This window comes from Bidens hawaiensis, unplaced genomic scaffold (genome assembly GCF_021521415.1).
Source record: "Bidens hawaiensis isolate Kalapana, Puna unplaced genomic scaffold, B.hawaiensis_p1.1 tig00000780_1, whole genome shotgun sequence".
Lineage (NCBI taxonomy): Eukaryota > Viridiplantae > Streptophyta > Magnoliopsida > Asterales > Asteraceae > Bidens > Bidens hawaiensis.
In genome coordinates, this window is record NW_027491045.1 from 3443810 (window position 1) to 3455891 (window position 12082).

Sequence of the window (12082 nt, forward strand, 5' to 3'; positions counted from 1 at the left end):
TCGTTTGCACCCCTAGTTAAAAATTTCATACTTTCAGTTTGCTGTTGTTGTCAATAGTGAAATACTCGAAACAATAATTATGCAGATAAAAACATCCTTAAATACTACTTACTAGTAAGGTGTTCAAGCAGGATAAATAATAACACAATGTTCTCTTAAATCGAGAATCGAAATCGATTCGTTTATGAGCTACAACTCACAAATAAACCGGTCCGTTTTAACAGATAGAAAACCACAGAATAGTTTAAGCTGCACCTAACAATTTTAAACAAGTTATGTATTCAATGCGTGTAACATTTAAATCATGTATTACAATAATCCCATTATTTTTAACAATTCAACTGAAACAAATATTCAAGTAACTAACAACCGCTCCCAATGCAACCATTACCGACATGAAAATAACAAATCAAAGCATACCTTAGTTTAGTAAAAACAAACACGATGGTCGAGTGGTCAAGCACCGGCTGAGCGTGTCTGCCGCCTCAACTCCTCATCAGCATTTCTCAAAAACTGATCCCACCCGCTTCCTTCACTCGTATCCAAATAATCATAAGGAACCGCAGTTTTCAAACCCGGTCTAACCCCACACTGACTCTCCACAATCCTCAACTCCGGTTCGCCCAACTCCTCGGATTCCAGTTCCGCCCATGTAAACAACAACGGTAATGTAACCTCACACCACGGATTAAAATCAATAAGCTTCACTTCATCGTCCGTCCTCACATAAACATCGAACGTATAACTCTCTGACTCGAATGCATCACTCACCTTTTTAGTATAAAAACCTTTGATTAACAGTTCAAGAACGGGCTTTTTCTCCATCAATACCGGGTAAAACCCGGTGACTTCTCGTTGCGATATCCCGACTAAAACACGGTTACGTATAAAGACACGAAACTCCATTTCTGGGTGTAGGGTCGGGTACCATTTCCGAAGGGCGAGGAAGAAACGAGCGGGTCGGCGGGTATCACAATCGGTACACGAATCATACGCATGACAGAGGTCGTGAACTAACGAGTCGGATGATTTAAGCAAAAGTGTGATTTCACTAAACGAGGTGCATTTGAGGCTCGCGTTCGGGCTGATCCACGCGGAGTCTTTAGGTGAGCTCCAGTTGAGTTTTGGGAATACCGCCCCGCCTAGGGTTTGGATTGACTCGTTGACTTTTGACTCGAGGTCTGGGAAAGACGGCGGTGGGGGTGGGGGTTGTAGTTCGGATTCGTCATCGGATGATAATATTGTGTAGTCTTCTTCTTCGGGTCGGTGGATTCGGTTGGGTAACGCGTCGGTGTCAGATATAGAAAGTGGAAGTACGAACGGACCAGAATCGTCGAGAAGGTAGTTAATGAAGGGTTCCGGAAGCTCGTGAATCACGGTTTTAATGGATGTGGATTTGCACTTTGGGTACCATTCTTGAATTTGGCATCTGTTTACTTCTTCTTCCTTCATTGTGTTTGCAAAGAACAAAAATTGACCGGTCAAATCTGCAAAAGAGTAATAAATTATTGTCAATCTTCAACGTTACACAAACTCACGTTATTAAAGGGAAATCGGTTTTTCACCGATCGCATGAAAGATAATCCAAATTCCCTAAAATTAAAAACAAACTAAATTCAAATCAAACTAATATTCTAGCTAAAAAAGTTTAACAAATTCAAGTCCAACAGTCTAATATTACTAATAGCAATAAACCAAGTTCACCCGTCAACAAAATTAATGTGTCACTAAGTTTCTAACTAGGGGTGTGCGACGGGTAATACCCAGACGAAACCAATTGCTGGGTAAAATCATAGCCATGAACCGGACTACTAGTGATGAGACGGATCTGGGTCTACATGGGTTTAACGGGAAACAACTCGACAAGACCGTTTAGCAATTTCCACTAGGTTTACTTACGAGTCAGCAGTATCACCGCCTCCAAATCAATATAGACATAATGCAAACACACAATATAGACGTAATATACACACACATATTGAACCAAACATATTCATAAACAAAACATGTGTCAGCAGTATTGCCATTGTCGCCGTCGCCTTGCAGTATCATTAAAAAAATTACCATCAAGCAAACATATCGAACCAAACCATACATAAAAACAAAAAACGTATAAGCATACACCTTTTGGTTATGGCCTAGCTTTTTTAGCTTTTTTTTTTTTTTTACAAAATAAGCTTAACTTGGTGTTTGGTTTAGCTTTTTAAGCTTATGATTATGAGCTTATATAAGCTAATTTGAAGATGGTTTTTTAGCTTATTTAAAGAAGCTTATTTGTGTAATGGTGTAAGTTACTCATTTGCTCTAAAACTGTGGTGGATTAATAATTATTGAAGCAACTTATTACTATAACAAATTAAAGAATGGTGGATTTAACAACTTAATAAGACGCATAATCAACTTGTAGAATATAAGCTAATCCAAACACTTAAAAAGAGCTTATCAAATAATAGAAAAATAAGCTATAACTCTATAAGCTACTTTAAAATATAAGCATAAGACTCACAGGTTCAACCCCTCAGACCGGTGGAATCAACCCACCCGTGCTACTTATGCCGTTCTATACGGGTTTCGGTCCCCGGAAACTCACTCTTACTTTTGGTAACCTTCTAAAAAAAATCCAGGTTTGAATAAGAACACGGTTCAAGACTTCAAGTACTAAGATTCTAACATTACAAATAATCAAGTTGAAATTGAGCAATATAATTAACAGAATCAAGTAAATAACAAGTATTAACAAAATTAAAGAAACAGGCAAACCTTGATTAATTATTATCCACCTTGTGATATTAATATCTGAAGGCTGTTCGGAGGTTTAAAGGGCGGAGCAGCGGCGGTCTAGAGTCCGAACAGAGGCGGAGCAACGGTGGTCGCCGGCGAAATTGAGACCTGGTTGCGTTTTAGGTTTTTATGATGGGGGCTTATAACATTTGCTAATGTTAATTAGATTCCATTTAAGTTCTAGATTAGTCTTTAAGAAAACTAGATTAGTCGTTTTCTTTTTTACTTTAGTTTGTTGTCCGCTGCGGGTGTTTGAACCTGTTAATCACGTACAAATATAAGTGTTTATGGTTTGGTTAAAAGCTTGAAATCGTTTAAATTGGTCATTGGTTTGACTTCTTTTTTTTTTCCTTTTTACTTTCAGTTTGTTGGTCGGTTTCAAAATTGTCAAAACTAGTGAACGGTTGTTTCGCGGTTTATATCGGCAACTGGCCATATGAAACCATAAAAGACTGTAAATTAACCTAATTGTAATATGATTCCTTTTGTAATCTTTATTGTTATTATTTCACGTCATAGATCTTCCATTAGTATTTTACCATTTATGCGGCTAAAATTATCATTGTTTTATTTATGATCATCTCAAGTATCATATTATGTTGGTTTTTAGTTAAAATTGATGGTACATTTAAATTATTAATTATTTTAAACTAAATTTATTATTAAAGTTTAAACTGTGAAACCAAACTGGAACCAGGCCGTTGGTAACGATTTGGTTTCAACTTTCAATGGTTGAGTTTGGTTTTGGACGACAAAAAATCAGTATTAACGGTTGGACTCACAAGTTTAACTTAAGAACCATCAAAACCGATACTGAACACCCCTACGTAACATATTAATTTATTTAAAATGAAAAAAAAATTACAACAGTATCATATCCAAATTAAAGAGAATAAAATGCTCGTTTTTATGGTGCATTTTGTTTATAAAAATATTAACGTATAAAAAGGCTATAGTCGTTTAAAAATCATGGGTGAGAAGTTAGTTTACAAGTAAATTAAAAACATAATATGGTTAAAGATGAGGGACCAAACTTGTAAGTTGAATGGATTGTGTTTAAAATACATGTTTACCCTTACTAACACATGTACCTCATGCTTTAAGTATTGTAAATTACTTAAAAATGAGTGTCTTAATTTGCCATGCCCTTGTTTGGTGTCTTATATATAGTATAGATTGGTTTTATTTCAGGTGCTTTTGGATATGTATTTTGGACATTTTGTCTCTCCAAAAAGCAAAAAGCATTTTAAAGAAGCAGTCCCAAACACCCCCTAACATTAGCTTTACTTGGGTTTAGGGCTCGTTTGACGGGAAATTTGTTTATGTTTATGTTCATTCATTTAGTTAACGAACCGGGCATGAACAAAAAAACTTGTTCGGTAAGCTTAATGGATGAACACGATAAACAAAGTTCGATAATGTTCGTTTGACTACGTCCCGAACTAACCCGATCCGAAAAACCCGAACCCAAACCGAGGTGATTCGGGTTGGTTCTTGGGTTTGATTTATAAGTTTTAGGTTTAACTTGAAAAATCAAAATAAACTTTTAGGTCCATATGATTGTACAGGTTACAAAAAATTGTTTTTATCCCCTGTCAGTAATGCGTAGCCTATACGAGGTAGGGCTGTCACTTTTACCCAAAACCCGAAACCCAACCCGAGAAAACATGTACCGGAACTCAAACTAACCCGACCAGAAAAACTCGAACCGATAAAAGACTAACCCGACCCCGAACCCAAACCGAGGTGATTTGATTTGGTTCATGGGTTTGATTTATAAGTTTCGGGTCAACTTGAAAACTCAAATAAACATTTAGTTTATAAATTAAATACATTTTTATGTATAATAGGCTACGTCTTAGCAGTTATTATGGATCGATTATTTATGGTTAATTCATGTTTTTCATTTATTACTAATAGCAACCGTATCGAACAACCAATTCACGTTCGATTGAAGAAAATTATGATCTGAGTTAGTTACTTACTTTTATTCTTCTTTTGAATTGTTTTATCAAGTCATGTTGGTTTATTATTTGATTATGTGCGTTACAAGCAAAGAATAGTATGCTGTTTTAATTTTAGCATTGAAGTTTTTTATATTTTTTGTTTTTTGTTTTGTTTTCTAGGATACTTGAAACCCGATTAACCTAACCTAAAAAACCCGAACCAAAAAACCCATAAGATATTTGGGTTGAGTTTCGAGTTAAGATTTAAGACTTTGAAACCCAAAAAACTCGAAACCCGAAAAACGAGCCTGAAGAACACCTCTAAGTATCGGTAGTAAAAAACCGATTCCGGGTTATTTTTTCGGGTTCGGTTTTTTTTCACCTCTAATTCAGTCGGTTATATGTGCAACATGTTTTCTGACTGTAATAAAAGCCCTAAAACTGCAACTGCTATTAACATTAACAAATTCAACAAATCAATTCAACCAATAAACCATTAATCATGTCAAACCCATCAACACCACCATTAAAGGACACTATATACAAGCTTCAACTCCATCTACTAGACGGCATAACCTCCAAAACCCAATTAACCGCAGCCGGTTCATTACTATCCAAACCCGACTACCATGACGTCATCACCGAACGATCAATCGCTAAAACCTGCGGGTACCCACTATGCACAAACCCATTACCTTCACCCGAGTGTACAACCAAAGGCCGGTACAGAATATCTTTGAAGGAGCATAAGGTTTACGATATGTTGGAGACGCACATGTACTGTTCGACGAAATGCCTGAGTGAAAGCCGGGAGTTCGCGGAGAGTTTGGTCGATGAAAGAGTGATGCAGTTTGATGGGGGGAAGGTTGAGAAGGTTATGAAGGTGTTTGAAGAAGGTGGGGTTAGTGGGGTTGGTGATTTTGGGCTCGGGAAGTTGTCGATTAAGGAGAACGGTGAGCGGAGTGTGGTGCCGGTGGAGGAGTGGGTTGGGCCGTCGGATGCGGTTGAGGGGTATGTCCCGCGGGCGTCTTCGAAGAATAACAAATCAGGTGAATTTAATAGACATTGAATATATACTGGTAGATCCCGCGAGTTACGATTTTAGATGTAGCAGAAAGTAGGTAGAAAGCTATGATTCCGATCAGTGTTGTAAAAATCCTGACTAGGCACTCCCCGAATAATCGCTAGTCACTACCCCCATCGACTTGCCGATGATTAATCCCCATTTGTCCAAAATCGGTAAACAGAAAGTATATTTAACAGAATGTAGATAGAAAGCTATGATTCCGATAATGACTTGTATTAGAATAAGAATAGAATGACTACCTAGTTTTTTTTTTATCTAAGCGAGCCACCCCTTGATGAAGAAGAAGAACCCGTAACTTTCGATGAGCACATGCTAGTTTCACAAAAAATTGATCCCGTGAGCTATGATTTTAGATACCACAGATAGTTGATAGAAAACTATGATTCCGATAAGGACTTGTATTAAAACAGAATGATTGCTTATGTTTCTTTAGGGTGTGGTGGTTCACACATATTAACCGACATAGTTCCCTGTTTATAGCCCCTTGAGCCTTTTTCTCCAAGCAAGCCACACCATCATTTGATGAAAAACTCGAAACTTTTGCAGAACACATGCTAGTTTCGCGAAGGAAAACTAATTCCCAATCACACTTTTGCATATTGGCATGTGAATGTTCGCAGTATTATGTGAGGTTTAGCAGGCTTTCCAATCTGACTTTCGCATTTTATCATGTTGGAAGTTTCGCAGAAGCATCTTGCAAAACTTCCTTTATCCTTGCGAAACTTCATCCAAAACCTAAATCTTTTAACCGCATAAGCTTCTATCAACTGCAAATCCATCTGGATCATCTATTTGATAATATCGTTCTCAAATCTTAGACCCTGCATATATTATTATTTATTAAGTGTTTTTTTTTGTTATTTGTAAGATGTGCATTTATAAGATAAGCATTTCAGAAACTAGGAGTTAATAATACCAAATGTACAACTAGAGTTTTCATGTGTATTTATGAGATAAAGATTAAGGATTTGAGAAATTAGTAATGGATACAAAATGTATAACTAGAGTTTTGGCAGCTTAATTTAACTTGATTAGTTGATTTGGTTTCAATAGGGAGAGTTGGTTTAGTAAACAAGCTGAGGCGCTTGCGCAAATAAAGCTCGTTTAGTTATCAAGCCCAAGCTCGAGCGTTGTATGGGAAAAAATTTAGGTTTCTCGAGCCTCAAGGAGCCTAGTTTATTTTTGAGTATTAATTCTTTTAGACTTCTATGTATTACTTTCTCACTGCATAGCCGATCTCGAGCCGAGCTTTGGGTCGTTTTAAGTACCGCACACGAGCTCTAGCCAAGCTTAGGCTTGTTTAAGGCTTTTCTCAAATAGGTATAATAAGAATTAAAATGTATATAACTTAATTACTAAATAATATACGAGTGTGAGCCCTAGTCCGAGCTTGAAAGAACGACTCACAAGCCGAGTTTGAGCTCTCGTAACTCATAACTAGTCAAGCTCGGGCTCGGCTCAGCTCGTAAGTCAAAACTACCTCTCGAAAGTAAACCTTTTTCTAGAGTTGTCTCTCAAATATAATCTTTGGTTCTTTCTATTCATATTATCTATTTATGAGATTCGATTTCATTGGCTATTTGTGATATTGAAAATAAACTAGGATAAGAAACGAACCAAAATGAACTTGTACTTTAATCACTACCGTATTCACCCTTACGATATGGAGGAATCATTACTCCGATGTATTAAAGTTGTTAAAACACACTTATTGAAATAGAGTGTAGGTAAAAGTATTAAAATTGGTGTAAGATTGCATTTTTGTGGGGTAAAAGTTGAACACAACCGACCCTTGTAAAGGTGTACTCTGCACCTTTCTTCATTCCAAATCAGTATCGATTTATATCTACCTTTACATTCATAAATAACAAAAGGTGTATTTTACAAACCTATTGATATTGATTTTGTGGGCGTTTGTATTTAAGTGAAAGACGGGAAATTGAAAAGGGACGGAAATGAAGAAGAAGGCTTGTTGGATTTTACGAGTTGCATAATTACACAAGAGGACAAGTATAGCAAGCCGTGTGGTCAAACAAAAGAGAACAACGCAAAAGACGGAAAATTAAAAAGGGATGGAAATGAAAAAGAAAGCGTGTTAAATTTCACGAGTTGCATAATTACACAAGAGGACGGGTATAGCAAGCCGCGTGGTCAAACAAAAGATAACAAAAAACATACAAAGTTGAAGGTTGAAGAAGAGAGTAAAGTTGGGTTGAAATCTTGCATGAAATCAGAACCTAGTTCAGCTAGGAGAAATGTCACCTGGGCCGATGATGATAATAATAATCAAACACAAGTGTCCAAAAATGGCAATGAAACAAACAAAGTGGAGGAACAACTTGCAGTAGCAGAGGTCTGTGCTAAAGCCGAACCACAAAATGTGGCTGCTTCCAAGGGTACGTTACCTGTTTGCTAGATTAGATTAGGGAGCGTGCTTTCTAGAGAAGGCTGTTTATTTTTTTGTAACTATTGTTATTAATTGAGTTGATTTTTGAAATCCAGTTTCTGAAGCTGGTGCAGAGCCAGCTCAGTTGAAAGGGCCGAAGGTAACTGGCATTGTAGAGCCTGATTTTTTTAATTATGAGGATTCTTGGTTTGATACTACACCAGAGGAGTTTGTTGTGAACGTAAGTAATCCATCATCTTCAGTTACACGTGTTTATACCACTTGACATAGTGGCGAAGCTTGTACGAAAAAACAATTTTTTTCTTGTTTTTTGTGTTGGGGGGGGGGGGGGGACTTAATAAATTTTTTTGTTAGAAAACAGCTAAAGTTTACAACTACTGAGCAAAAAAAGGGGAAGCCGGGGACCCTCCCGGTCTCCGTTAAGCTTCGCTAGTGCTTGCATTTGATACTTTTGGTTTCCTTGCACCTGAGTTTGTGGTCAAGGGTGTAAACGAGCCTGAGCTTGGCTTGTTTTCACTTACGAGTGCTTAAGCTTTGGCTCGCTTTTTTATCTATTAAATAATTATACATTAAAATTACTTTTTATATATTTTGAGAAAAACCTTAAACGAGCCTACACTCGGCTCGAGCTCATGTACTACCTTAAACGAGCTGAAGCTCGGCTGTGCAGTGTGAAATTAATACATTGAAGTAAAAGGTGAAATTTGAAAATACACAAGGCTCGTTAAGGCTCGACGAGCCTAAGCGCGCTTTCTGTACAAGGCTTGAGCTCAGGCTCGATAGCTAAACGGGCTTTATTTGAGGCTCGGGCTTGGCTTGTTTCAAGCTTTTAATCGATCCGAGCTCGAGTAGCTTGTGAGCGGCTCGGTTTGTTGTGTAGTTACTTAGTCGAGTCCAATGGGTCATGCATAGTAATGTTATGACCACAAGATCTATGAATGTGGTTTTCAAAAGACTTAGTTTAGCTATCCAAAATGCTTGTTTGCCTTCTATTTCGGTGTACACGAATTTAAAAGATTGTAAAGAAATATTAAGAAACTCAATATATAAAAGAAGTGCTTGCTTGCTTACTTGATATATATATATATATAGAGAGAGAGAGAGAGATTAATCTGTTTTTTGTTTTCAGCTTTCAACATTTGCAACAATGTTCATGTCATTGTTTGCATGGGTTTCTTCATCTACATTGGCATTTGTATACGGAGGTGAAGATAGTGATGATTATGCATCAATTACCGGAAGGGAGTATCCACAGAAGATTGTATTGAGTGATGGTCGGTCTTCTGAAATCAAGCAAACTCTGGCCGCTTGTCTTGCTCGTGCTTTGCCAGGACTCGTTCTCCATCTTAGACTTGCAACTCCACTTTCAACTATTGAATCTGGAATGGTTGGTTTCTCAATCCTTACTTTTTAAATTTGTTGGTTTTTTAATATATTATAACGTATTCAAACAGGCGTGCTTGTTGGAGACCATGTCGTTCGTTGACCCACTTCCTGCTCTCAGAATCAAACAATGGCATGTCTTTCTTCTTTTGTTTCTCGAGGCTCTTTCTGTGTCTCGGATCCCTGCCCTCGTCCCACACTTGACTGCTAACTTCTTCCACAAGGTTAATTCTCTCTTTATGCATATACACACATACTTCCATTTGACTTAAAAAAACTATAAACCCAAAAAAATCATTTTTAAAATTTTTATTTTTCTAATCTATACTCTCTAATAAAAGGCTACAAGTTTTGCTACTTGTCACTCTTACATTAAACGTCACCCTTTTTAACAAATTTATAATAGTTACCATTCTTAAAATTTATGCTTCAAAATTTGTTAATTTAATATTTACTTCCTATTTTTTTTCTTAAACACTTGATATTTATAATTATCTTTTACTTTAAAATTGTTTTAAAAACTATTGTACAATGACTGTATTAATAGTGTTTAACGGCTTTATTGTTTCTTGTACACTGATTATTTATTAAATATTGTATTTTCAAGAACTACTCATGTAATACACGGGCCTCAAACTAGTATACTTTATATGTTACTAATCTTTATGGAAATATTAAAAAAAAATTAATGTAGTAGAAATGACAGATATGCAACATATACGACGTAACGCATTACGTCATATATGTTACATGTGTGTAATTTTTTCAACATAAATGTTTTTATTCTTTTAAAATTTTCGTAAAGATTAATAACACATAAGGTATATTAATTATATTTTTTAACCCTCCTACTATTACTACAAATGAGGAATGGTTAAAGCAGGTGCTTGAAGACGGGCAAATAAGTAGAGAGGAATACGAGGTGTTGAAAGATTTGATACTTCCACTGGGACGATTCGCTATGCAGAGTGGAGCCTATCTATATCAATTCATTTTTGTTTATCAAACAACCTGGGCTTTTTTTTCAATCAATAGAAATTGGAATTTATATTTTATTAACTATCTGTGAACTGCATCTTCGGTTTCTACTATTGGGATAGTCGGATGGATCTCTTGGTGTGTGCAGTGAGTCAATCTTTATATTCATCTTTGCAACCGACACAAAATTTAGATCATATACCCATGTTGTTTGGATAGGCTAAGAGGCCGTCGGTACTTAGATCATTTCTTAACCACTCGTTTATATATCTTACGTTTAAATCGCTTAATTTTTGTATTAAACATCACATTTAAAAAAATGAAACAATATTGAAACTTGAATGGTTTTTTGTTGTTAGAAAAATAAGTCTTGAGTGACTTTATTGTAACAATATCAAAACTTCATGACTAAATTCACAGTAATAACTTTTGTTTTAAAAACCGGCAACAAAAAGTTTATAAAAATACAGCTCTAGAAGGAGGGCTTGAACCTCCGACCTTGTGGTTAACAGCCACACGCTCTAACCAACTGAGCTATTCCAGCACATGTTTTTCATTGTGTTATAGTTCTACATATTGGTCACTAAAATGGAAAAGATGTAACACTTTTCTAGCTATGATTGAAAATTTTTATATATTTTAGAAAACATATTATTAAGTTTTATCTAAGTGGAAGACTCAATTTATACATGAATATTAGATTACTGCGGAGCAAGATTGAGTTTTACACTTTTATTCGAATTGCTCTTTGATGTTGTATCCAAACTTTTTGACCCAAATTGTATCTAGTTTTACTCTCGGGAATCAAATCATGGACAACTCAACCATTTTAGTGATCTCAAGCGAATTCTAAAATTGAGCCCTTTCATGATAAATGTTAAATTACATCAAAATATAAACTGATCCGATTGTAATTATGTTTAGCGAACAAATATTTGTTTAATGTAATAAACTAGAGAAAACAATGAATGTTGTGAGTAGTAAACTGCCCCCATAGTGTATAGAATACCTTTTGTTAACTGTATTTTCAAAATACATATAAATTTTTTTTTCTGAAGTTCATTGCATTAAGGATAAAACCTAGCAAGACATTATAATTGATGTTAACTAGTATAATGTTGTAAACGAGAAAAATATGAATGAAATGTCTTTCTCACCTATATTCTCTCTCGTTTACAATATATACTTTAACATTATACATTTTGTTAATTAATTGATTATTTGTAGGTTTGAAGCATCTAATAAGAAACTTGACCATGTGTAAACAATCCATTTTCTTCCACTTAAAAAATAGTCATAACTTAGATGATAATACAAAGAAAAACAAAAATAAAAATAGGAAATCAAGGGAAAACAAAATGAAAAGAAATATGAAACAGGTCCACACGACCATCCCTCCCACAATACGTCTACGGCTCTCATTCATCATCAACTAAAATGTGATCGTTGTCCTATCGCGAGTGCCATCGAATAATACTTGAAACAAATTATGTATTTATA

At 35.7% G+C, this 12082-nt stretch overlaps 1 protein-coding gene, 1 non-coding gene and 1 pseudogene across 5 annotated transcripts; 1 reads left to right on the forward strand and 2 right to left on the reverse strand.

Moving 5' to 3' along the window:
* Window positions 1-71: 71 nt before the first annotated feature.
* Window positions 72-2906, reverse strand: LOC143538443 (uncharacterized; annotated as a pseudogene). 3 transcript variants are annotated; one of them, XR_013136248.1, is made up of 3 exons: window positions 1775-2071; window positions 1539-1610; window positions 72-1487 (listed from the first exon to the last, which is right to left on the reverse strand). The product of XR_013136248.1 is annotated as an uncharacterized LOC143538443, transcript variant X3 (transcript). The 3 variants fall into 3 exon arrangements; XR_013136247.1 differs by lacking the exons at window positions 1539-1610; window positions 1775-2071 and adding an exon at window positions 2761-2906; XR_013136246.1 differs by lacking the exons at window positions 1539-1610; window positions 1775-2071 and adding an exon at window positions 2781-2895 and having other exon boundaries at window positions 73-1487.
* A 2253-nt stretch (window positions 2907-5159) lies between these two features.
* Window positions 5160-10835, forward strand: LOC143538462 (putative RNA polymerase II subunit B1 CTD phosphatase RPAP2 homolog). Its single transcript, XM_077032028.1, has 6 exons — window positions 5160-5776; window positions 7740-8210; window positions 8317-8441; window positions 9351-9608; window positions 9676-9828; window positions 10488-10835. The coding sequence occupies exons 1-6, from the start codon at window positions 5230-5232 to the stop codon at window positions 10671-10673; spliced, it is 1740 nt and encodes a 579-aa protein (XP_076888143.1). The 5' UTR covers window positions 5160-5229; the 3' UTR covers window positions 10674-10835.
* A 215-nt stretch (window positions 10836-11050) lies between these two features.
* TRNAN-GUU (transfer RNA asparagine (anticodon GUU)) lies at window positions 11051-11126 on the reverse strand. Its single transcript has one exon. It is a non-coding gene; the product is annotated as a tRNA-Asn (tRNA).
* Between the last annotated feature and the right edge of the window lie 956 nt (window positions 11127-12082).